The 27,626-nt window shown below is 42.0% G+C and overlaps 1 protein-coding gene across 2 annotated transcripts in view; it reads right to left on the bottom strand.

The window, feature by feature from the left end:
* The window catches only part of CREBBP (CREB binding lysine acetyltransferase), a 93,388-nt gene that overhangs the window by 49,858 nt on the left and 15,904 nt on the right, over window positions 1-27,626 (bottom strand). For both annotated transcript variants that reach the window (XM_086760244.1, XM_086760245.1), the window contains exon 3: window positions 8,353-8,529. In XM_086760244.1, the coding sequence (XP_086616370.1) occupies window positions 8,353-8,529 (177 nt within the window). The remainder of the gene's footprint in view (window positions 1-8,352; window positions 8,530-27,626) is intronic.

Below are 27,626 nucleotides of genomic sequence, written 5' to 3'. Positions count from 1 at the left end.
GACAGGGATGGACACAAAGCTCCCTTGAGGTTTCACTTCACGGAGGTGACCAGTAATCCTCTGTTTTGACATGTTTACACTGAAAGGCACTCAACAGCGTCAAGATCAAACACTACGTACCTTTTCTTATGAAAGCAGACACCGGTTTCACTAGCACTGGTACTGTTTCAATGGGCAAACAACCTGACACAGACCTCAGTGTCACTCTAGCTTCTAGACAGCATTACGTTTTAAAATTACATTTCCTTTTCTGTAATTTCTTTTTGTTTCCATGTTCTTTCCTGCTTCCTGATAACAGAATGTCACTTTCTGGAATCACTGTATTAGGACAAATCCTGCATTTAAAAAATGCCTTTTAACTCTTGAAGACAGGTTTGTAATCAACAGTGGACCTTAGATAATTAAGAATCCACTGCCACAAAAGATTAATATTTTGATGCAGTTTGTTTTACAGACCTTCCCTTACCCTAACCAGAAGGCAAGTAGCACTTTTTACTTAGGGTTTCTCAATCTCTTGACACCTTGGACCGGAAAAGGGATGTTATTTACTAGTGGCAAGAGATTTTTAACTTGTCTTCCCCGTGCGCATTTACATTACGGGCACGTCCAATCTATCGATTAAGACTTAAAAAACCCAACCCTTGCAGTATCCGCGGAGAGCAAGGCTGCATCCCACCTTCACCCACACAGCAGTACATAAGGTGAAACACACCCAAACCTCTTCAGTTCCCCTTCAATCACAGGCTTACAGTGTGGCCTTGGAGGTCCCTTTCAGAGAAGGGGTTGTGGATATATGCGTGAACTGTAAATCTTGAAGAATGCTTCTAATGAGATCTAAACATACCTTACATCTGAATTAAATATTCACAAGGTGATAGCTTCAATCACGTACTCCACACATTTACATCAAGAAAGCCAGTCCTTCCTGCAAATGGGGATTGCAGGGATGCTCCAACAAGCATTGAACCAGCTCTGAACCACCCAGGCAGAGCTGTTCTGCTACAAAACTGCAAGGAGAACTCAAGCAGCAGCTATCTGATGGTAGCAAGGAAGGAGGTGTTTCCCCGTGCAGTCACTTAATGAACACAGGTTTTCTCCAGTGACTACCGGAGCTTCACTGTGACAGTGACACAGAACCAGTTCACACTTCCTGCAACTCACTCTGCTAATCTCTAAGTAGATGGCAGTTTCTCTGGTTCCACCAGTCACTATGAACTGACGTGAACAGCCTGGTCCTAGATACAGGAAGAATCCTTCTAACAGCAGGAATCAATCTGAAGGTCTGCTTTGGCTCGAGAACTCCACGCACACACCGAACAGGCTGACATGAGCGGAAGTAGCACAAGCACAGCGCTTGCTCTGTGCCCAACAGCCCTACAGTGCTGCACTTTCTCATCCAGAATCAGAATCTGAGAGTCTATGGTAGGCAGAAGCTCAAGAGAGGGGGAAAACAGCTCCCTGAACTGGACACAGCCTCAGAAGGCAGTTGTGCTCTCTGGAGAGAGGTTGACTTGAGTGGCAAGAATTTACGTTAGTCTGTTAGTAGCACCAATTTGAGAGCTTGCAATGTAGCTACAAACAAGAAGCAAGGGAAAGTGATACTCTGAGCTCCCACATAATAAAGACACCATGATGCACGGTCTTAATGTGAAGAATACGTTCAGAGTCCAAGATTTCTTTCAAAGCTTTGTCCTTGACATGGCTACAGGCAGAGTTCTAACGCCAACAGCAAAGAGGAATATTTTCATCTTCCAATCTCCGCTTACCACTATGGAGCATAACTGCTACCTCTGAGCTGGTGCTGGAGGGTGAACCTTGCAAGCCCATGACAACCACAAAAGGTGAGAAGGCTCCTATGGTCATTCTTGACCAGGAACTTGGAACAGTTGGTCCTAGAGAGTGCCCTCAATGTACTTGGCTTTTCTCGCCGAAACAGTTTTCTTCTAAAACCAGCAAATGCCTCAATATTACGCAGTCGACTCTCCCGGAATCAAGGCTGGATCAGCATCTTTCTCAAGGATACACTTTTGGAGTTCTATCTTCTTGTCTTTATAAGCTTTCTGATTCGAAGGACCAGCAAATGATAAGAAACATACAATGAAGTGTTTCAAAGCCACGAAAAAGGAACAAAGCTTGATAGAGGAATCTGCAGACAGAGTCCAGCTCTCACAGATAGGAAATTGAGCAAAATTTTAAGAGAGCTTTACATGAGCAGTTTTAAGTGAAGGAAAGCCACGCTGTCAGAGTGCTGGCTGTGGAGTACTTAACCTCAACTGCTGGAAGAGAGTAAGAAACAGCAATGACTATTCTCCACCAAATATATTCATAAACGGAGGATGGGAGAGTGGAACATGAGCCAGAGCACTGGAGAAAGAGCAGCTCCTCTTTTTCAGCTCGCTTTTGCCAGCCTGGCACCATTACTTATGGATGGTGCAAAAATTAAAATGTTTCGTCATTCAAAGCAATACATGTTGGCGGGATGAACTCCTGCACCCAGACAGCACAGCCATGCCTACTTTGCTCCCAACATTACACAGTTGATCTGGCACTAGACATTCTCTGTTACATTTGTTTCCAGATTATTAAGATATTTTCCTTTAGAAGACCATGCTAAGCAACATGGATAAGAGATTTTCCCAGCTCTTTGCTAGGTTGCTGCTCCACTTCAAACCAGGTGGGATTTTCTTGAGGAAGAGGGGTGAGCATGCCTGGGAAAGAGAAACTTTCAGAGGGCAGGTCAGGGCAGGCACAGGGAAGGGGAGCAGAGCAAACAGCAAGCCCACCAGAGACTGGGAGACTGCTGATGAGAAGCAAGCAGACACACAGCGTGCTTCTGGGGCAACAGTCGCAGACTCCCTGCAGGGGAAGAGAAGGTGGAGTTTGCTTCAAGAGAGGGGGGAAAAAAAAAAAGAAAAAAAAAAAATCACCGAAAGGTTAAGAAAGCAAGACTTCCTCACTGTAAGGCATAATAGAGATTTTTCATAAAGCCTCTTATTTCTGGTCTCTAGAATAAAATACGAGTTGTCTATTTTAAGTACCTATGGTTCTATTTGTTCTAATTAAACCTGGTCTCCCCATTTAAAAACTTTTTTCCTCTCTCTAGAAGGACTGCAGCAAGGCACACCTAAGACATCCTCATCCCCCAGTCAGTTTTCTGATCAAAATCTGTTAATAAAAAAACCTAAGGGACATAAAAAGAAACAAAGAAACAAGGAAGAATGCAACAGAAAACTCGAGATGTAGTTTCAGGAGAGAGCACGAAAAAAAAAAAAAAAAAAGGCAAAAGATGCGCTGCTCCAATTCTAAGTCAATAGTACCAAGGAGAAACAATTTCCTTCGCCTCCTAAAAGTGATATTCTCTCAACTCCATCTGCTGGTCATAAGGATAACTGTGAAACCAAGCTGGTGTCTGAAGCCAAACTTCACACATTGTACTCCTAACTCACGCAGAAATACTAGATTTACTGTGTGTCCACAAAGAAACCATCCATCACCACCCCTGGAATACACAGCACTGCAGACACCGCAAAGCTTCAGCGAGTTTGATGGAAAAGTCTAACGGGGCTCCCCCCACTGACAGCACATCCCGGAGTCTGTGCGCTCTGAAAACAAGAGGCTCCCAGCTTCCGCGCAGGCTGCGTGCTGTGCTGCGTGCCAAAAGTGCCGCACGTGGCTCACTTCCACTGTCCACAGATTCTGCATGAGCTCACCGCAGCAGAGCCGTGCCAATCCTGCAACGAGCAAGCTAAGCGACACTGAATCTCAGTAGTGTGTCACCAAAATTTCCAACAATGTCAGAAGCCACATCTTTAGGAAACAAGTCACTCACTCATGATTTCAAGTTGCCTGTTCTGTAAGGAAAATAGATTGTATTTGGTAACAGTCACACAAAGAAAAGCTAATACATTGTTTGGATCCACAGTTAGGGAAACAAACAAATAAAAAAAAAATCAATCCATCCAGCTGGCACTGAAAATTAATACCTTAATGCTGACCTTTTAATCATTTTAATACCATAAGGTTTGTTACTTCTCTCCTAATTAAAGAGATTAAACGAAACGTGCTTCTCAGGGTCTAGTGTAAGGTCACGCTTGGGACAAGGGCTGGAAGATGCAATGGATTAACGCTTCCGAGAACCACTTCATTTGGGAAGCGGGAGAAGAGAGAGTGGGTTGTTCTTAGGAGAGTGGTAGCCTGAATTTGGGTCAAAAAAAAATTCCACTGCTGCAGCAGAGGTTTACCCTGGTTGCCAGCGTGAGGGTTATGCCTGGCAACGGGAAAACTCCTGGTTAGTGTTTGGGATGGGGTGCCACACATAATGACGCTTAGAATAATGTGGGGTAAGAAGCACTCATCTTCTGCTTTACTTCTGCAGCGCACACCTAAGGTTACAGAGAAAGGCAAAAGGTTGAGAAGAGCATTAGAAAAATATCTTGGTTTTCAGGACCAAGGGATCTTAAGAGAACAGCTGCACCTTTCTATTTCCTCTTCCCTCTTCCCTTATTTTGATATTCTTAGTGGTAACATTTAATATTATGCTGGAATCTGGTCTCCTGCCTCAGACATGCCACATACAACCAGTGTTTTTATTCACACAGGTTTGTCCCCCTCACGGAATAGTACTTTTGGGCCCTTTAGGTAAGGATAGTACATACAGAGTGCTGGGTTAGCAAGGTAGGTGGTTCCAATCATGTCACAAAGAACTTGGAGGTCTTCAAAAAGATGTAGTTGGTCTTTCTCTTGCTGTAGCAGATGGGAGTCTGAACGGAACCTCCACAGGTTCATTTTTGGTAGATGGTAACTGCTGTAGTTTAGCCCTGATCTACGCAGTCCCTCTCTCACTCCCCCCACCCTCCAAGAGAACAGGGAGAGAATATAAGAAAAAAACCTCAAGGTTTGAGATAAGGACAGGGAGAAATCCTTAAAGTTACCGTTACGGGCAAAACAGACTCGGCCTGGGGAAAGCTATTTGTTTATTATTAAAAACAAAACAGGATAATAAGACAGAGAACAAGATAACCTCCCCTCACCCCTCCCTCTTCTCGGGCTTAACATTATCTCTACCACCTTCCCCCGCCCTGAGCAGCACAGGGGGGAAGAGGGAATGGGGGTTATGGTCAGTTCATCGCGCGTTGTTTTACACCACTGCTTCATTGTCGAAGGAAGAACTCACATTCCTTCCCAGCTCCATTGTGGGGTCCCTCCCACGGGCTGCAGTCCTTTGTGAAACTGCTCCGGCGTGGGTCATCTCTTCCTCGGGGTGCAGTCCCTCCAGAACAGCTGTCCCAGCGGGCCCTCCACGGGCCACAGCCTCCTTCAGGCATCTGCCTGCCCCGGCATGGGGTCCTTCATGGGCTGCAGGGGGATCTCTGCTCCTCCGTGGGCCCCCATGGGCTGCAGGGGGATCTCTGTCAGGAGCTGTATTACTGCTCCCCCTCCTTCTTCACTGCCCTTGCCGTCTGCAGCCGTTCCTCTCACAAGAAAAATTCTTCACAACAGGCTGGCAGACGCCTCTCGGGATCTCTTCACATCTCCTCTCCTCTCCACTTCTTGCAGCCGGGCCGGACCGAGTTGGGCCCAGTCGCCGCCCGGCAGGACGCCAGAGGGTGAGGGCCGCAAGGCCCACAAGGCTCGCGCCTCCCCCTCTCTGCCCCGACTCAGTTTCTTCACATCTTCTCTACTTTTTTCCCCTATTTTGCCCTTCTTAAATACGTTATCACAGAACATTTTGTTACCAGTTGGCTCGGCCCTGGCCAGCAGCGGGTCCGCCCTAGGCCCGGCCGAGTCCACTGAACAAAGCGGAGAAACTTCCAGCAGTTTCCTACAGAAGCTGCCACCGTAGCCTCCCCTCACTAAACAAAACCAGAACAGTAACATACCAGTATTCCCCTTCCACTTCATTCCTGCCTCCTTCAGGAAACAGGACAGGCCATCCCTCCAGCAGACCACGCACAAGGTGCTGGTTTAAACACATTAAACCAAACCGCCATCTCCAGGGTCCTGAGGCACCGTGGGACAGAGCAAATGGCAAAGGGATTGCAGCAAGAAAGCATGGCGTAATGGTCCAGACACTGCAGCTCTGCTCTGGGGAGCCGCCTCTGTCACAAGGAACTCTTCCCAAGTGCTACGTGGGTCAGATTTTAACTGCCCAATGTGAGACACAGACATCACTTCCCTGAGTTACGGGGGCACAGATCTAACCAATGTGAACATCACCCTTAGATAATGTCTTAACACATGAAATGAGGAAGGCCTTAGCAAGCCAGAGCCTACAAATCTCAGGTTCAGAGTCAGTAGATTCTTCCATCATACTCAGCCTCGTGTAAAACTGGGGCAATACATCTTTATCTCGGAGAGGCATTGTGAAAATTAACTAATCCGAAGTATACGCCTGCTCCAGTGATGACTGCCACAAAAGAGACTGTTTGGAAAAGACTGGCGGAGTGAAATCTATTACTACATACAGTCAACAAGGCACACAGCTACACACTGAGCAGCAAAAATAGAACAAAATGTTGACTGTATGCTCTTTCAGAGGGCACTGTTCATATTGTATGCTGAATAAAGCAAAGGCGCTGTGGAAGGAACAGCATATGGCCATGTATGTACTATCACCAAATAATTACACCGCCTTACCCACGGCTGCCGAGGAAAGGTTAAATTTTAACAAGTCTGACATTTCCTTTTAAATTCTTGGCTTTGCAATAAAAACGTTTAGATGGAAACTTCAGTTTTTAAAGATGTGACTTCCACACTCACCAGGAACGCAATCAAACTCCAACCACCACATGACCCATAAACAGGGCTGAGACCCTTTGGCTCGACAGTACGGATGCCTACCAGCTGAAATGGCTATTGCTCTCCATATCGGCTTGCGGGAGAAAAAGAGACATTGAACACACAAAGCTTCTGACACACGACAAAGAGAGAACGATGGGTTTGATTGTCCTTTCAGAAGACAACTCATTTTTTACACCTTGAAGAAACTGCAATTGATAGTAAGTAAGTTTCCCTTACTTTCCTCTGTCTCTTGGACAAGATGGAGAAAGGAAAAGGAAAGCTTTTTCTTTTACTTCGTCCCTCATCAGTAGACAAGCTTTGATAGCAAATGCCTTCTTCATTTCACCTGAATACTTGCCATTACATCCTAAACTAGTAAGCAAGTAGATCTAGGCTTCCCAAAATCTGACAATTAAAGGAGTATAAACTTGGGCCTCAGAATCACCCAGTCCCTGAGACAAATACAGCACTGCAAGCAGATCTGAAGGTTCTTTGCAGAATCAGGGCCATAATTCATTTGCTTTACACCTGATCCAAACTTGAAGTATTTTAAGAATAAAATCAGTATAGTCATGCAGTAAATTGGTTTTTTTTTTACAAATATTTTGCATGACTGCAGGTGGTATTCTGAACACGGCCTTAATTCCAGTCACCAGCTCCTTTCCATAATCACAAGCAGTAAATGGCAGATGACATTAAACAAACATTTCTCAGTGTAACTAAAGGAAAATTAGCAAGTGCTCCTCTAAAATCAGGAGAAAAGAGGAAGTTTATTACATCCTGTTCCCTCTCACATATAGCTTTGTTACTGATAGGCAGGTAGCAAACTCACTGATGGAAGGACAAGCACTGCTTGTGCCAAAAAATAGCTGGTTTCCTAGTTAAATTAAAAAATAAGCAATCTGCATCCTATGGAAGGTTTTACAAGTTTCTATAGTAACTGCTATCATGTGTAAGAACATAAAATGCAACAAGCTGGAGTTTCCATGGAAACAACACAAGCAGTTTGATTAATACGCAGCCATACTGAGACAAATGGGAATATTTAATTTCACTTTATAAAGAAAACTCTAGTAAACCGAACACTACAAACTCGGGCAAGGTACCCTAAGAAGAACTGTTTCCATGAGCTTGTGAGCTGCAAGCCATGCACATGACCTGAGAAGCGTGCAGCGTGTTTACCGTATTAGACTCAAAGCATATGCAAGGTATTATTTAGTTTCAGGGAAGCTGATGATGCATCCAACACCTTCAAACCGATTTAGGAATTTAAACCTATAAACAGACATTTTCATCTGGTTGGAACTAAATGTACGAGACAAGAGGAAAGGACGTAATGCAATCCTTGTAACAAAACAATGTGACTGCTTAGAAAGTTGAACTACTGCATAAAAATGTACCCAAACTTCCTACGCACACTGCAGAGCGGCAGTGAGGAACCATGGGGCAACGCTGATGTTTGGACGACCATGGAGAAGTAGTCCAGTCATGCTGCAAAAGCCGTATCACCCAAGAATTTAGAATGTTCTCTCAAGACATAACGAAGAAGGGAAACAGGCAGGTAGAACTCACCATATTTGGCACACTGGTGACGGGAGTACTCTTGATGTCGGCAGGAAAAGGAGATAAACTATTTGCCATGCCTGGCTTGTTTGGTAACTGAGGATTCACTCCTGTAGCTCCCATCTGCTGCCCTCCAGTTTGACTGAAGGGCTGCCCAAAGGGACTAGTGTTACCTGTCATTCCCATCTGGAAAAGAATGAATGAAATTATTATTGCCTTGATTCGGAAGGGACATTAAAACAACAAACAAACAAACAAACAGGCAGACATATGCCAAATACCCATCTTTGCATTCACAGATATGAAATTCCAGTTTAAGTTGTTAAATATTAAATTCTCAGTTACACAACTTTAATCAAACTTAAATTAAATTTTAAAACATATTTTACAAATTTACACAGCCCTGTGTGTGTCTGAAGTCTTGCAATTCAACTTACAAAATCATTGTGCAAATGCAAAGGAGCAAACAAGATTATCCTTCCCAATCTGCACTGACAGAAATTACTTTTTCCAACACTGCAAAAATTTTTGAAAACCAAACAGACCTCAAATACTGCAATACTTTGTGCATTCTGTGCACAAAGCACGACTGTGCACACAGATTAGACGGGAAGGGAGAGGAATCTATAGAGGCACCTAGCAAATGCTTATCTACTCGTGTTTTGGTACTTGAGGAAAAAGTCTGAAAAAAGGACACCCATCGAAGGCTGACATCCTTGACAAATTACACTCCCAAAACTCTTTAAGAATAGCAAGCAGAAATACGACTCCCCCTAAATGAGTAAAGGGAACGCTGTCCATTCAAAGAGCCATTTCGCCTGAAAAACAGTCTCCCAAAAAAAAAAAAAAAAGGAGTGAAATCTCTATTACTTGAGCCAGTTAACACTACACTGGACAAAAGGTCCTGAAAGACATTTTAGCAGGAATTTACTTCTTTCAAAGAGGATGATTAAGACTAGGACCCTCCTTTCCCCCTCCACGTTTGTGCTCCCCCCTGCCGCGCACTGGGAGGATTTCTAGATGACTGGATCACCTGTGGGAATGCCTTAAACACAAATCCAACCACTAAGTGAGTCTCTATTTGAAATATTAAACTGTATTTTCCCCTTCCTTTGACCTCTCCAGCCCTTCCTTAGACAACACACTGGTTTTCCACGGTCCTGGTCTTTTCCCTTCCCGTACCAGCCAGGGACTCAGGAGGACTATTCCCGTGGCTGGAAGCGGAGCTGCGCATGTCAGAGCTTATCAGCGTAACAGCCTCATCACAGGGAATTGCTCAGTGGTTGCTTTTTCATGCTTACAGGAATCGGACTGAATAACCAGTTGATGAAGCACTGGTTGAGAGCAGTAAATTATGCCGGGGCAGAGTCCAATAAACACGATTTGGCTGTGCCTTGTCCTCTTTGTCAGTGTACTTTGCACACCTGGGTTTCAGACAGCTGGCCCAGTCGCACTCGAAGTAGCTTTACGTTAGGAAATGCTCCCTTAACCCGCATTCTGCGGAGCGACTGCTGCCAGGTTCAGGCCTTTTTCCACTGTACAAAAAGTTGTATCTTCACAGAATAATCTGACCCACTGCATACACATTAGGGAGGGAAAGAAAAAAGAAAAAAAAAGAAAAAAAAAAGAGGCTGCTACTTGACAAGGTAAGTGGTTATCATGCATGTGCTGTGTTCCAGAGCAAAGCTGAATAACTCAAATAGCACATAAGACCAAAAAACCCCAACTGCTTAGCAGCATCAAAAGCTGAATAATGAAGGACGGCTTTTGAAGGAAAGTGGTACTGGCTACCATCACACTGCACAAATCTTGAGAATTTTATTTTCTATATTTTCTGTATTTCTGTTTTGTAGGGCTGTAAGTTCAAATAAATTAGGTTTTTTAATTATTATTTATTACAACATGGATTTTGGCAGCTTTTATCTGAAGTATTTAATAAACTTACCCCCTCAATCTTAACCCACTACCTCAGACGAAGTAGGAGAATGGATCATCTGATACCTACACCTACTCATTAATACTACGATGACCTATTAGATTAACAGCGAAGAAGATTTCTGAAACTAAAAGTGAGATTCTGAGAAAGTAGCTTATGACCAACTATTTAAAACTTCCAGAGGCCAGAAATAGGAACATTAGCTGTTTGGCTGTTACTCAGTTTCCCTTTGTGTCTAAATCCCCAACTACAAACTTCACTTGGCTGAAGAAGGGCCAACCCTTCCAGTCTGCTTTGAGCTTGCTTGCAGATTTGGTGGAGTTTTTTTAAGTTAAATAATACATTGACTATTCTGAAAACCATCACCCACAAGCCCTACAGCCATCACAACCAGTGTGAAAGCACAGCGGTGAGCGTGAATTGTGAGAGAAATGCTGCATACACACAAACCTACTGCCGCTGCTTCCACAGACCTACTTGGGCCACACCAGCCTGCAGGAGACAGCGCAAAGCCGTTCTCAGACCTTGCAGCACAAGGACGGAGCACGCTCGGCCACCGGGAGGAGATGGAAAAGACTCGGTGCCGACTACGGAGTTGCCTAACACCGCTGGCCTCAGCTTGCGCGACGCAATGTTATAAGCCTCTGGCAGAATCTTAAACACAGACGAATTCTTAAAAAAGCTGAAGAGATTTTCTTTAGGCAGTGAGAAGCAAATTTTACACCGAATTTAAGTTCTTATTCAGAGAAGGTGTTCTTCATCTCATTTCATCATCAGGAAAGATTAGCTTGTTTTAATTAAAGGAAAAATGTTTAAAAATAGATTTTTGGGAAAAATATTACAAACAGGTACCACATAGTCAGTTTATCACATTTTAGTACTTCCTTTTCAACAGATCTTGTTATTAAACATACCAACTCAGCACAACAACACAACCTTGCAAGTCTTCCAAACCGAGTGCTTAATATGATGAGGACAATTCTTCCTTTTCTAGGTGCCCACTAAGTAACAGGCACTTGGTTCAAATGTTAAGAAATGTCTTGCTGTTCTTCAAAAACAAGCTGGAAGTAGAGTAGCTTCCATTTGAAGCTTTGTATTTTTTTAAACCTGCTCTCTGCTACATGGTATTTCAATGCCTAAAGCTGTGCTTCAGTACGTGAAAGGAACCTAAGGCCAAAGAGTTGCACCAGCCTACAGCTTTTAAAAAAGTAGCAGATAGCTTGATATCATTGTAAAACATTAGTCATGCCCTTTAACCTACACTTCATTTTTGTACATCACTGCCACTGAAACAAACTGCCACAGAATTTTTTATTTGAAGTTCATCTCTAAAAAAAACCCACAAACAAACAAAAATCTGAAGCGGTGGAAAGATCTATCTTCCTTATGTGGCAATCCCTGAGGTAAATATGGAGAAAAAAAAATCAGGAGGGATTTTTAATAAAGCTCCTAGATGTTCGTACGTGCAGGTTTTTTAAACTCAGTAAGACTAACTCCTCCGAGGCAAAACTAACAGAAGTGTGATTTCCAGAGACCAGGAGAAGTGGACAACACAATGCAGGAACTGCTCTAACGAACTCTCACCTGTTTATAACAGTTTTCAACCAAGGCTGGGATCGAAGAGGAGTTTTAGCGGCAGAACAACCTGCTGCCTAACAGCATTAATATCAACAGCATTTCAGAGCGGTACCCTGAGGAGCAGCTCGGCATTTATTCCAGCAGCAACCACCTCCAGCAAACGCAGTCAGGTAGGGGCTCAGCAAAGCAAATCACTGCCAGCCCCTCACCAAATGGGAGGCGGAAGCAAAGGAACAGTCAGGCAGATCCCCCGCACACCAAACACTGAAAGATGTCTGAGTGCAGAGGGTATTAACCGGCATCTCCTGGTTAATTATCTGAACACTGAGACCAGGTGCCCTTCCGTAAAACTTTATCAAAGCCACTGCTAATTGAGTTATCAAAAACCAACTGGCAAACACAACCAGATGATTAAGCCTATACGTAGTAAAGATTTTACATTGCTTATTCATCTTGCAAACTGAAACCAGCAGCTCCGAAGCAAACGAGTCAGAAGGCTCACACACCGCAGCTCCTGCCTCTGCCCCCAGGTTTTTTCCTATGTGAAATGAGGGGGCAGGTGAAAGAAGGCAGACACTCGGAAGGTCCTTGTTTTTATATTCCTGAAACAGAACTCTGATCCTGAATTACGTAGTTCAGGGGAAGAGTACTAGGTAATTGCAAATCATAAAAAAAGATAAACCAGCAAGAACACAGGAGTTAGCAGACTGGTAAGAATGGTTATTTTGATGTGGGGGACTGCGGGCCATCACAAAGACTTGTATTTCGCTTAAAGTTTGTTAAATTAACTTTCCTGAAAGCAATGAAAGCAAAAAGTGATCCAGTGTGAACTGTTTCTTTTTCCACCTGCAACGAACGGGGACAGACGTGCATCACAGGGCTACTCCAGGTTCAGCACACCAGCGTGGCAGCCGGTGCATCTCCATTACAGCAAAAGCAGAAAGCTGCTCTCTGAAAACCTGGGTTATGCTGCAGTTCACTCCCACTTCGTTCTAAGCTTAAGGACATTCCCTCCCCTCTTGCCTTCTGTTCCTCTCTATCAGTTCATCCAAGTGTCAGTCCCTCTCCTTTCTCCACCTGACAGAACCACCATTTTCTGCAGGCCACGTTCTCTGCACTGCCTCCCGGGGTGGCTCCTTTCACCCCACCTCACCCCCGGGCCACTCACGTTTTATACCCGTATTTCTGTGTTACAGTTCTGCGCAATTCTTGCCTCTTGCCTGGTTCTTTGTGGTCACAACTGCAATGACTCCTGATGGAGGAAGGCAGACTTTTTCACAAGCAAGGTGTTTTCTACAGAGCTGTTTGATTAACCACAAAGGGGGAGAAGCAGGGGTGCTATCAACCACCCCAGCACAGAACTGCAAGTCAAGGCGAGAAGCGCCTGAAGAAGTAACGTGATTAATGCAGGACACCAGCTTAAACACATTATTTCTACTCTAAAATAGTTCTTCTCAGAAATATGATAATGCGACTCTCCGTTAATGGAAAAGATGCATTTAATTTAATAATTCTGCCATCCCAGAAAGACAAGCAGATTCTGTTCCCTTTTTTATCACTATGGCAACTCTCTAAGGTACTGCAATCAATTACTGAGTGCCGACAGGAAATAGGGTATTTCACTCTACGGTCACAAGCCAAGGAATGTATGAACTTCCAAGCTGAAAAAAAACCAAACCCCAAAACTTAAAACCTTTCTTTAGCTGACTTGGACTACACAAGACATCTCACAGTGCCATGTTTGGAGCAGCAGGTGTGGGAGGTACTTCTCTTTGTTTTGCTTTTTAGTTACTTTCAGTGCAAAACAGCAACCCAATTTCTTCTAGTTCCTGGAGTTTCACAGATATTACAGATCAAGTCCGTGACCAAATCTGTACACCTCATCTGATGGCGCAACTCAGAGATGAGATGACAGAAATGAGAAGATACCTTAGAACCAGACTGGATCTTCACACTACGTCATTTCTTCTATTCTTAAAGCTTACTCTTCCCTTCCCTTTATCACTGCTGACATACCACAGTACTTCTTCCCCTAGCCCAGCATCACGGAGCTACTACCTCTTTGTACACGAAGTGTACAGGCCATAAATAAATCCTGTCCTCTCCTCCTACACTCAGTTTTTATTAGCTGTTCCTTCACCTCTACCTTTACAGCCAGTTCTCTCATTCAAGCAGTTACCTCATTGTCACATATTCCTCTGAGGCTCCCAGGACACGCAACCAATACAACACTCTGCAAAACCCATTCACTGCTGCAAGCGCGTAATTTCCTACTCACAATCCCTTTTCTAGCTTCCCTCCAATACGCTGCCATAAACCAGACAACCGTACACAGTTCTGATCCTTGCGACCCGTTTCCCTTTGGGAAGCTCTGCTCTCCTCTGGTGCTCCACCTCACCCTTCACTCCAAGGTTTCCAAATTTAATAAAAGGTCTGGCAGGACAGATTGAGTTCACAATCAGCTTTCCTGTCAGAGAAAAAGCATCCTCATTTGCAAGCACATGCCAAGGAGCAGCACCTACCTCTGACAACACTCCTGGTTTTGTATCTTGCATCACCACTGCCCACGTAAAGCTAACACTATAATTTTTTTTTTTAATTAGTTGGCCCCAACAGATTAGTCCAGAAAAAAAAACCAAAACAACCCCCAAACCACCCAATCAAATAACTTATGTCTAAATCAAATATTGATTTTTCACAAAGTTGTGGAGCACTGACTCTTCTGTACAAAAATGGAGGAAGGTTATTCTGGCCAAGTATTTAAAAAAACAAAACCAAACCAGACCACTAGACGTGGACTAGTTCAACAGCAGGAAAAAAAACCACTGAAACGTTGATACGAGAACCAAGCAACTCAAAGCAGCATGGGTTCAGTGGACAATAAGCCTGGCTGAAGTAATCTGATTATGATCCAATCCTGTAAACTAAAAATAGTTATTGTAAATATTAAATCCAGTACCTACTAGATTTTTAACTAGAAAACAGTCCTAGAAAGAAAGGAAGCAAGCTAGAGAAGCTTGGTTGGACTTTGAAAGCTGTGAGTCTGCAAAGCGCCTGAACAACAAACCCAAGCTCTCAATACGACAACAGGAAGTATGACAAGAGGACTGGGTGAGTGTAAAGTGACATCCTTACATGTCTGGCTTGATGCAAACGCTTTTTGCAATGACAATGACCACGCTGTATTAGTTCTTCACGAATGACATGTAAAAATGACAGAATTCAGAGGGGCCTCAAGAACTACTCAAAGGACTAAGAGGCATGACTTACAACACACAGTCTAATTGCAATCTGATAGCCTAATTTATTTAGCTTACTATTTAAGCTTAGTAATTTGCTTTATCTTATTAAGGCAAGGACTGAAGTGATCCTAAAGCACTAATTTTGTGAATAAAAAGGTGATAGCATATTCTCTATTTAGCAAAGACATGCCAACAGGTAAGAGCTGAAGCTCTATAGCTTCAAAGAAAAAGTAGACAAAAAAAAAAATCCAAGTGACCAAATCCCACTGAAATTCTTAAGATTATATCAATCTTTTATCTAAATAGCATGTGCTTCTACTCATCAACAGGAATGAAATCACAAAAGCCATAAGGCCTATAATCAGCGGTACCATGTCTGACCTTATATCACTGTCACTTTTATACGCTTAATTCTCTACAAAAGGCAACCTAATAATAGAAAGGGAATTAGAAGTTCCTTCTGCTTGTCTACAGACAACACAGAAAGGTGAGAAGAAAAAGTTACCTCAGGAAGCAACAACGATCTAAGACCATGACCAAGCCTCCAAGTCAATTAACGAAACCCAGAGACAAGCCCAGGAACGCAGAGGTGCAGAGCAGAGGTCAAACCCTGCAGCCTCCTCCGCACCGCAGAGTCGTATCAGACTGAGCACGGCTAAGTGCAACTTCAGATGATTGCTCTTCTAATGACACGAGATCAGAGACAGGGTGGATCGCAGGACACAATTTCATCCATTCACTCAATCCAGCAGCAATTAAGTTGCCTCTTCAGACTGACACTGATTGCAGCATCACAAAACCAGTTACGTTGCTAGCTAGGTGTCCTAAGGGACAGGGCTTAAGCAACGGCGCTATGACAACTGGTGTCCCATCTTGTCCCCCTTCCTCAAATCAATTTTTCTCTAATCACTTTGGAAATCACTGGTCAATTGACTGATTTTTCTTAAAGGTCTCGCAGATAATTAAGTTCCTAAAACTGCTGAGTAGGGATGGACAGTAGGTGATGACACTCAGACTACCATCTCCGTGAGGAGAAGGCACAAAGACCTCTGCCATTACCCGCTGCATTTAGCAGCAGTGTACCCAGGCTCTGAACGAGCGACCGTTATTGTCAGTTTTGTCCTGTCAGCACCTCAGAAAGATTATCTGAGGACATGGGAAGGAGCTAAAAGCACGACAGGAAATGGTTTAGAAGACCTTTGGGGAGGGGTGCTGTGAGGAACTACAGCCTCTGTAGCGGCAGTGTGAGAATACACAGCCACTCTACTGGTTATTCTACTCTCAGATCTGTTTTGGCAATAGAAAATAGGAAGGTCAGAGCCTTTCTTCCCACCAAACAGTTCCTATACCTCTGAACCTGACAAGACAGTTAAAGGACGAAGACATAAAGAGAGCCACTTAGAGAGCCACCACTACCCTTGTATTATTCTTAATTCATAGTCTTATTCATAGACTTAGTCTATGGCAAAAAAGCTAAAAATCAATTTAACTGTAAGCCTCATAATAGTAATTATTTCACAGAGCAGAACATGCATGTTATAATTAAGGAAAGAGAGAGCAGAGGCATTCTAGATATGATCTGTATTGATAAAAGGCCTGATCTTCATAAACTCACAGCAGTGCTGAAGAGTTGGAAATGTGAGAGCTCGCCTGTTCAACAGGATAAATTGCTCTTAGGACATCTTTGTTGCTCACTACTGCTTTCCTCTAAATCCCTCCTATTTGCAAGGAAGGACGTTGCTCCTACTTCCTCCTGTTCTATCACTGACACAACCCAGTGTGAAATAACATGCTGAAATGTTGCAGAGACGATAACTAGATCCACCTTTCAAAAGCCACCTATAAACTATGATTCAGTTTTCTGAATGCCTGAGCTGTGACTTTAGGGTTACACCACAATCAAAAGCTTAGGCTGAGAGAATAACTGGGCCTAAATAATCCAACCCTTCTAAAGCCACTGCTACCCAGCATCTCACACGCTTCATCTAAAATCCCCTATTGCATCACCGATATGTTAGGGACACTACTTCTCTCTTCTGCTTGCAAGGAGCAAGTTGGCACAAAATGGAAATTCTGGACTTCCCACTACGACCCACAGATCCAGTATGTACCCTCTGGGTTCTGCAGGAACAGAATGACTGGCTATACAGAAATGGCATACTGCTCCTGCCTCCAAGCTATCACTAGCATATGTCCCTACAGGAGGGGGACGATTCAGAACTGTATTTGCTGCCACCAAGTCATACAACCCCAGGCACCCTTTACTTTCCTCTTTTATGGGGCTCACCAAAACCTTAATACTCCATTAAAACCTTAATACTCCTCACCAAAAACTTAATACTCCATAATTGGACTAAGTCTTCAAATCACTACATCTACTTCAAATCTAGGCTTTCAGCATGCAACTTGGTTAAGAACCTCAGCATTCTGTCCTCCTTCTCTCCTCCCATCCATTGAAATGTTTTTGCTACCAAGAAGCGTGCCACCTTGCTTGGCTTATAAAATTTTAACTTTCTTCCTTTTAATCTTTCTTCTCTTTCTCTCCAGACAAGGAAACGGAGCACTGAGGTGTCTCAGATGTTCAGAAGTTATCAGTTAAAGTACACAAAGTACTGCGAACGCAAGTAGATCTGCTCTAAGCAATGGAGGAACATCAGGAATTCGGGCTGATAGAAATTCACCTGCCTTTAACACTGTTAGTACGCACCAGTGGAAGAGGACAGAACTGCTTCCAAAAGGCTCATTTCTGCTTTCCACAGCAGTAACTCAGTGCAAGACTGAGAGCTATGCCTTCCCATCTGCACCGCCTCAGCACTGGTTCCCAGATGAGTTTAACACACACAAGTTCCAGAGCTACCATGGCTTGGCATCAACCACCTGGAGTTCATCCCTTCTCAGCCCCTGCGTGCTCCTGCCACGACTCCAAACGGCTGCTTGGCTTGCACGCTCAGTACAAAAGAGCAGCTTTCCAGCCAGGCACACAGCGAGGACTTCGCACTTTGGACTCTTATCTCCCTCTGGTATGAAACACAAATCTCTAACACGAAGCAAGGTCCACCTAACCAACGAAGGCTCTCGCGGAAGTGTAAAAGATAAGTCCATTAGGAATTCTCGTTCATCTGTGAAGTGGGAAAGACAGGCTTTCTTTACTACATTGGCATAATCTTGTATCTGTTTACTGACAAAGAAAAAAGTAAGTCTCTACTAATTACTATTTCATCCTATAGTTGCGTGTTCCAAAATAAAGTCACCATGGTGCTTGGAATGTAAATGCCAGAGGGACAGATGGAGAAGCAAGGCAAAGATTAATCATTTCATGGCAGAAAGCCAGTGGCATTACCAAAAAAAAGTGAATTCAGTTTCAGTGCAGGGATGATGGCAACCCTATTATCTCAGCTGAGGTGAGAGCTCCTCACCTAATCCAATCTGCAGATCTGGCAGTTTGACAAAAATACTAATTTAAAAATACTCACTTTTAAAGCCAATGAGTAATAAGAATGCCTCAAAAAACCTAACATTTCAAGAATCGGTTTGGAGAATTAAATCAGGATCCAGCTAACAGCATTCAGAGGAAGCCTATCCTGCACTGAAAGTCTCCTCTTTAAGCTAACTGCCGTAACAAAAGCCTACCACAACAGATTAATGAAGCATTCAGAGTGTCTTGCTCTTCAGTAGTAAACTAACTCAAAGAAAAATACTCAAATGCCCAGGAATGATTGTAATTCATTTCATCCTTTTTAGGGGATGAAAGATTTGGTAAAGCTAGAAATAACATCTCAAAAAAAACATTACGAAGAAGCCAGGTGTTTTATTACTACTTGTAATGAGATTTTAAATTATCCTCCAAGCACTTCACAGAGGTCAAAGACAAATTTAAGTATTCCAAGGCAACAAGACCACTTAATAAAATGTACAAACATTTCTGCATAATTACTGAAATATAAAGATGGAATTTCATGGGAAAACACTCTTTACAAATGACTGGATATATAGAAAACAAACTCTTAATATATTTAACTCGACATTAACCTTTTCCAGGGAAAAGTAAAGAAAATAAAATAATCATATGCTTGTACTGTGTAAATGCCTGAAGAAAGAAAATGCCTCCAAAATTCTGCACAAGTCGGAGTGCTAATAGAACAGAATATACTATATGAAGAATCAAAGTCATTTCTCCACTGAGCATCACTGTTGTACTTACAAATCAAAAATGAAGCTCAGAAGGCTTACTCTGTAATGAGTGTAATCTCTGCAAATAAAATCTTCAAATGTCTAACGCGTAATTAGCCACAAATGATCAACGTATTCCAATTGCTTCAAGAGCTTTTATGAGCACCAAGCAGAAGTGGCTTTTTTCACATAAACAAGAACTATTCTTACTCCATAACAACAGAAAGTTAACCAGAACCGCAAAATTAACCAAAGATGTTTCAAATGCTTGTTTCATCAAGCAAATCTAGTCTGGACACAAAGAGTAATTCAACAACGCTTAAAAAGATGACTCTGAAAGATTGAAATTCAGTTAAGATACAGCTCTACAGATGCTCGATCGTATATTCACAGGCCAAAATCTTCATGAGGTACGTCCAGAAGCATCATCAGCATGTACTAAACCACATTTACAGTAACAACAAACCAGAATTTTATAACACAGGATCTCAACTAAGATGTCTCTGTTCTCCCTCAATTCCTATTCATCATCATCAAGCTAAATGCAAGTTTCTAAACCAACTGCAAATCTCAACACAAAGTCCAGGCTCCGTCCTTTATTTTCTGTATCAGCCTTTTGAAATGTACCCAGCAGGCCACAAAAGAATTTACAGATGTGTCCACCAGCACCTCAGCGGTTCTGAAGTTCCTGTAGCTGGCTGGGGACAGTCAAGTAAAAACAGAGCACGACACACTTCGAAAATTTAGTACTATAAGGAATAAACTGTTTTGGTAAGAAAAACAGTAGCACTATTTAGAGAGATTCTTTCCCATTTACATCCCAGAAGCTGGACAAAAATACATGATCAGGCAGTCTGTGTGATATGATATTCTACAAAGGTGGGGAAAAGGCAATAGCAGCTCTACAGAGTAACAGCTACAGGAAAGGTGTCTCAAAAACACAGTGAGAAGAGTTACTCTGTGCCCTTTCTCTATAGTACCCACTCTCCTTGGCAGACACCAATCCTAAAGGAAAAGTGGACACACTGAAGGGAGGGATTGTGTTTCTAAAAGATGTAATTGTTCTATTTGGGAAGGAGGGGGGAAAAAAAAAAAAAAAGGAAATCAAACAGACATGAAACAAATTTACTCTACAGGTTACATTAAATACATTAAAAGAAAAAAAAAAAAAAAAAAACAACTCAAAACAACCACTTAGCAAAAATATCACAGCCTGCCATTAGCAGTAACCAAGGAGAAACAGAACTATAAATAATTCACATTGTTGAACTAGTTTTTAAATAACTAAGAGCCAAATATGTTTATTTAGAAACACCATATCGACTTGAGGAGCTACCTTGAAATCTCCAGCCTTTCTGTACAAACATGCTCTCCTCAAAGACTTAACAATCCACGTGAAGCTATCAAGAGACTTCTCAACAGGTTTTCACGCAGGGTAGGATCTGATTCCTGTTTCTTTAGACACATGCTTACAACTGAACAGGGGGAACAAACTAGGTCCACACACGTACGCTCCTCACCGAAAGCAGCCTGCACGCATCACCATCCAGAAACGTGTTTTAACCTAAGACGCCCCGCATCGGGCTAAGGAAGCAAGCACAGCTCATTCCAAGAGTGAAATCCCGTCCTCTACTCATGGCGTTCCATCGCTTTTCCATTTCCAGGGTACAAAGATCCTCCCGTCGTAAAGGCAGCTACTTAATTTGGTCAATCTGCCAAAAGTTTCAAAGGGCATTTGTTTTTTGCTTGTTTTTAAAAGTCCCCTTAAAAACAAATAAGAATGCCATACAAACAGGACAGTGTTAGGCTGCAGTCACTCTGAAAACACAAAACCTTCTGCCCCAAAAAAGCAGCATCTCTGAGAGACGGCTAAATAACCTATTTACTATTATTTTCTGAAAGTCCTTTTCATAGATGGGTCCTTTTGGCAAGAATGTTCTATATTTAACGCGCAGTATTTTCATTATGATTCATCCTAAAACCAAGGCACTACTGAAGCCCTCTTATGGCACAGCGTGCTTCTAATACACCAAACCTAAAGCAGACTGGTACGTACACAGGGCAAAGAACACAATCATCGCTTCGGGGCTACCAGCTTCAGTTCTCCACCCAGCTCAGGTAAATATTAACTCTATCCTGGCCAGAACCAGGACACATCTTTAGAACATGGAAGTACTGACATTTCCAAACGCTACTTAGAGGTCCTTTTCGCAGCATCAGGAGTTCAAAAATCATCTGAAGTCCTCATTCATCTAAATCTCTATTCTACAAAGTATTTCTGGCCTTAAAGTAATTGCTTGGTTTCCATACGAACAGTTAAAATACAAACAATAAGCTTAAAATGGCGCTTCCCTCCCAGTCACAGCAATTTCTGGAGTAATTTGCGCTTTACTGGGGTGGCAAGGAGGAGAAATGAGCATGTGTCATTCACGGCCAACAGACAAAGCTGTCAAACCGTCTACTGATGCCACACAGGAATGGCCTTAGGCTTCCAAACAAAAAACAACAGGTATTTTCTCTGAACATTCACAAGAAGAAAGGAAAATGCTATTATATTTTGCCATCACTTAGCCTCATCCCACAAAGTAAACTAGCAATTTTGTCAACAAGAATTCAGGATTTTTTTTTTTTTGGGACGTGCGGGGAAAGTGTGCCTTGAAACACCCTTTCTAGTTTAAAAGTTTATCTTTAAATAAAGGTGAAAAACAGCTCGCCCGCTATAAATTAGACTTGGACGTGTTCTGTGTAGCCTCTTGTATTGAAATTCCAACCACCTAGCTAAGCAAGGGGATTTCAAAATTCCAAAGTGTAACTTTCAAACATAATATTATTTTTTTTTGTCTGATGATAGAAGCTGTCCCATTTGAACTCCAACAAAGTGTTTTCACTCCTGGAAGCCACAGGAGGAGAATCACCTCCTCTCATTGCTTCTCCGCTCCTGATCGGTTTCTTAGGCAGGCTGACACAGTATATCATCCTACGCATAATTTTCCAAGTTTCCTGCATTGCCTTTTTCCTAAGGAAAAGACCACCAGCATTTCATTTTCAGACTGTAATATCGGCTGCTTTGACACATTTCTGTAGGTACGTCCAGTTACAGGATTCCCAACATAACCACAGCTCACTGTCAAGTACAAATACTAAGTTTATCTTCTAAGTGAGAAATTTTCAGACCTGCTAAAAGGTCCTGTCATCAGAAATGCTCCTGTGCAATAGTATCTATAAGCACAATTGGAGTTTATTAAGAAAATTACTACAACAAAGGCATTTCCTTCTGACTGAAGTAACCAGGCATCTCGTAACTTCTACACACCTACATTTAAGTTGGCAGGTTTTCCTCCTCAACATCTGAGTCATTTTTTACCTGTGCATTAAAAAAAAAACCAAAAAAACCAAACCAAACAACAGCAGTAGGAAGATATGTGAAAACAGTCTAAAAACTAGAAAAATAAATTTCAGTCTCATCTGTTAGTAGGGAGTTAGAAGTTTTTGTCATTTTAGTAGACCTTCTGAAACAACACTGGAAATCTTGCCTTTAATCTGTGGCTTCCAAAACAATCAATAGCTCCATTAGTTTCACTTCCAAAACCTTCCTTCAGATACACTACTTAGAAACAAACTCTACTCCAACAACAAAAATTTGAAGATACAAGACAGTAACCAGTACGATTTAGAGTTCTTGACTAAATCCTTCACATTTGTCTTGTACTACCACAGAAGATAATGGCACAATTCTGCTCTGAAAAGATACCACAAACATCATTTTTGTCAGCGGGACGATAAGCCAATGCAAGTTAACAGACAGGCTTTTAAACTCCCCGAGAGAGAAGCAGGAGGGGAACGCAAGTTGAGGTCTGTCCCCGTGAAGCCTTACTGTTCCCTTTCCTGCAGCATTTGTCTTGCAGCACTAGAGCCAAACTGAACCCAGGTACCTGCTTACGCGGAAAATAGGAGTCAAGTGACTATCGCTTCAAAGATCTTAAATGACATTGCACAACTGCAAATAAAACTTAACTCCTGTACTAGAAATAGGAAACAACTCAATTTCAGGTGCCAAGAGTAATGGTTGTGGTGAGTGAGCTTTTTAAGTCAACAAATCTCTCCACCATATCAGAGCAAACTCATCTGTGGAGTACCACTTTGCACGGTCACGTTTCAAAACAAAACTGACTTACAGATATTTTAATTTTACTGGGAGTCGGTGAGTTTTGCCGTTACGTGTTTCTGTGTATTTATATCCTTCTTCTGTTTGTATTATTATAAAAGCACATATGTCTTCTCAGTAAAATGTTGTTTTGGTGATAATTATTCAACACAGAACCAGGCAACTATGGTCAAGTCTGCAACATTATTATGAGTCCCTGAAACTGGGAAGCAGCATTATTTGGAATACGATTTGGACTGGCTACTTGTGTTTGCCAGAGGCACGGTCTGCTAGGAGACAGTCAGCTTGGCAGCCTGGTATGGACAACTTGGAGGATGAGAAGCAAATTAACTTCAAGTCACATTAAAACAATTCAGGCAGATTCAGACAGATTGAGAGTCACCAGAGAAACAAACAGCACCAGCAGTTTGCTAAAACACACAGAACTGCAAAGGAATGAGAACATCTTCAGCTGACTTAACTCACCATGCGTATCTAAATCTGGTACTTAGCAATATCAGCCGGGTAATCTGTTTAAACAAATAGTTTGCTTCATTTTTTCTCTTAACAAATTTTGCTTACCACAGATTCCTCAAAACACTGAGCCAAGTAACATAACTACGTATGCAACTGAAGTCTTGTATTGGAATTCCTGCTCTTTAACATAGTTCATTATCTTACAACATTTACATAAGATTAATATCCAACACCACACCAGCACGCAGTGAACAACAACAGGGAGTAAAACTGTGAATGTGCCTGCCAAAGGCACGGGTATATATACACCCTCAGCCTAGGAACAACAAATAGCAGAATCTTTTATAGGTCAACAATTTAAAAAAAAAAAAAAAAAAAAAAAAAAAAAAGAGGCAACCGGTTATTCTCTTGGTAGACATAAAAAAATGGTTTTACCGTTTTCTGAACTTCACTTCTGGTAAGAGTTCCTCCTCCTCCTTAACTGGAAACTTCTCCTACTGCAACATGCACTGCCATGTGGCTATTTTGACTAAAACAAAGTCAAAGACACGCACTATATCCAAACCAGTTACACCAATACGGTTAAGAGAAAAATTATTCTGACGTCATATGCAAAAGTCCAGCACAGTCGATCTGGTTTTGCACAGTTAGTGATTAGTTTGAACCTGTTAAGACTTTGATGCCAATCCTACTACTGGTACCAGCTTCCAGCGGGGCTTAAATACGTACATACACAGCTAAGGAAAACCCATCAATTGTACCCAGCACGTTCAGATCTGTATCTGAACTCGTTACTACCAGACCATCTTCTGAAATACTGCACTGGAAGATCTGCCAGCCAGATCAGCTTTTCTATCCGTTTCTCCCTGCCAAGCAGCTTCTAGCTTATATCAACACAAATATTTTCTTTTAGCGCTTTCAAAATAAGACGCTACTTAAAATCTACAATCTTGAACAGACATTTTACAAAAAAACAGTAATGCTGTAATCCTCATAACTAGGTAGGAAAATAAACAATCATTTTCTCCTGACCTCTTTATAGATTCAGACTAAGATCTCACCAAACCATTACATCCTCTTCTGGGGCATACAGAGCCCAGTAACATGTTTGATAAACTGCACCTCTCAGAAAGCAAGCTAACCTTGAGGTAGGTTTACTAGTTCTACAGAGAAAAACACTTTGAAAGGAACTCCCGTCAAGCTGTAGTTTCACTGCAGAGTAAAAGCAATGGCTTCTGCAGATCTCAGCCACACACAACTCGGGGATTTTTCCCTAAGTTTCTGCTGCTGGGTACCAGCACATCCCTATTTGAGTGATACAGCTCTGAAGTTACTGAAGAAAAGGTGATTTCTTTTACAGAATTGTATAAGGGGGCATTATACCTTGGAAACACGTGAAAAAGAAAACACTCGAGAGTGCTACTCCTCTCAATGGGACGTTACTACTTCTGAAGGGAAAGAGCAAAAGTACCAGTTAGGTGAATCCAAAACTGTCTTAACAGAGTGCAAAAAGGAAGTTTGAGAACTCTACAAAACAAAAGGGAATTTCCCAAAATGTTCTTTGGATTTTCCAAAAGTTTTGATAGCAGTATTAGGACGAGGGGAATGCATCTCAGTGAGAGACTATGCAACTTCTAATGTACGGAAACACAAGTCCAGGCTCTTGCCAGCCACAATGAACTACACGAGGGTTTCATCCCCTTCATTTGAAAAAGATGAGCTCTCACCATAAGAGGAGAGCATTAGGCACAGAGCACGCTTGCAATGAAGCGCTCATTTCTATGGAAGCAACAGACCATCTGCTTAGCTCTGCTACTGCTTCATGTGTTCAATAACCAACAATTTTAAAGAAACAACTCTAATTTTGAACATGTTCTCTGGACTTAATGAACTTGACAAAAAAAAAAAACAAACAAACAAGGTACAACACAAAAGGACAATTCTGCTACTACTAGAAATTACTGTGACGAGATGACCTGTTCCTCTACCTCTGGCAAGTGATAATTGCTCAAAGAGGAATCCTTCTGCTCTTTTAAGCAGATTTCTTAAAGAATTTCAGCCCAGTCAAATGAAAACAATCCTTGGAGTGTCATCCAAGAAAACAGAGTCAAAATGCCACAGTTACAACCAACATTGTTACAGGAAAGGAGTCTGGTAGTGAAGGAGCAGAGGTAGATACAGTAGCATACAGGAGAGGTTTCCAGATGATCTCAGACAAGTCAAAAATCACAAAGCAGATCCTCTAAAGAAATCTGAATATGCAAATTGCAGTGTCACGGCCAACGAAGAATTCAAACTCTTGCTATAGTAAGTTGTTGTATCTTTAATTCACAGAACTTTCAGGGACTACTCTACTCCCTATTTCCAAAAATATTCTAGGCTATCAAGAACACGCTATATACTCCCAAGAAAACACGACTATGACCTTAGCAGCTATTGTTTAACTTGTATGGACAAGTTGCTTCTTCTGAGGAGCACATGAAATCTACAAAATCCTTTGCTCACGTCTCTATAGACTGAGGAAGTATTTTGCTCTAATTTCTCCCTTTCAATGGAAAAACATTGTCTTTATGTTAGCGTCTTATGGCCATCTGACATTGAGAATCAGTTATTTTTCGTTCCCTTTTAAATTGGTTGGGGGTAAACTTTATCCACCACCTCTGGTTTACGAAGCTCACATGCACTGTTAGGTTCAGGCGCCATGCTCGTTTCTGATATACCTCTCATTCTTTCAAGAGCTGCCTTAAAATGGCAAGTTCAGCTCAAAATTAATAATATTGGCTTATGATGCTCCAGATGAAACAAATTCCAGTTATCTCAGAGAGCAGGTGAAGGGATCAGATTCTGGATTGGTTTTTTTTCCCTTCCTTTTCTCTCACTAGAAAGAATGCTTATAAAAACACACCACAAGAAAGAAAAACAGAAAAAGCAATGGCTTTTCCTTGATTAGTCATTTACTAAAAGAGAACTAGAACAAACCATCAAGGAAGCAAGGTCTTGCCCAACAAAACTGGTCCTCAACCATAAAGGGTCAGGAGTGCTACACACTGTGTATAAACACACTGAACTGAGAAAAATGGGCTTCTGAGCCACCCTTGAGTGAAGTTAACCAGTGATTCACATCACTTAATCTAAAATAACTTTTAAACCAAGATCTTCTCATTATGTTTAATTTTTTTTTTCTGCATTTGTATTTCACACCTCTTTCTTTCCCTCAGGATATATTGCTACAGTCACCACCCAAAGAATTTGCTTCCAGCTTTGATACAGTTCTTCAAGCGCGATGGCAGCTACATTTTAAGCAGCTGATAGTCAAGTTAGGCACATTCACTACTAGGCAGATCAGCTGTTCTTCACATCTTTAAGCTGTATACATTAAGTGGTAAATACCAGGAAACAGGAGGTGAAAAAACAAACTCATCAACATTCTCTTTCAGCAGAAATTTCAGTTTCAGAAGAACAGACAAACTCACTGATGCATTTCTTTACTTTTCTTAAAAGCTTTCATCACAACTGGAGCATCAATAAGAGAAAAAGCTAACACACAATCATAGTTGATAATCCTATTAGGACAATAAACTGGGGGATGGGAAAAGACTGGAAAAGGATGCCAATCCTCAAACGCCAACTAAGGAAAATGGCAAAAACAGAGAATGCTTCTGCTTGTCAGAAAAAAAAGTTCAGAGTAATTAATTTGTTCCAAAATGGAAACACAAAGTACTTGTGTAAAACACAG

Source organism: Chlamydotis macqueenii, chromosome 15 (assembly GCF_036417535.1).
Source record: "Chlamydotis macqueenii isolate bChlMac1 chromosome 15, bChlMac1.mat, whole genome shotgun sequence".
In the NCBI taxonomy this organism is placed as follows: domain Eukaryota; kingdom Metazoa; phylum Chordata; class Aves; order Otidiformes; family Otididae; genus Chlamydotis; species Chlamydotis macqueenii.
The sequence above is the reverse complement of the archived record's forward strand: the minus strand, read 5'-3'. Positions and strand labels throughout refer to the sequence as shown.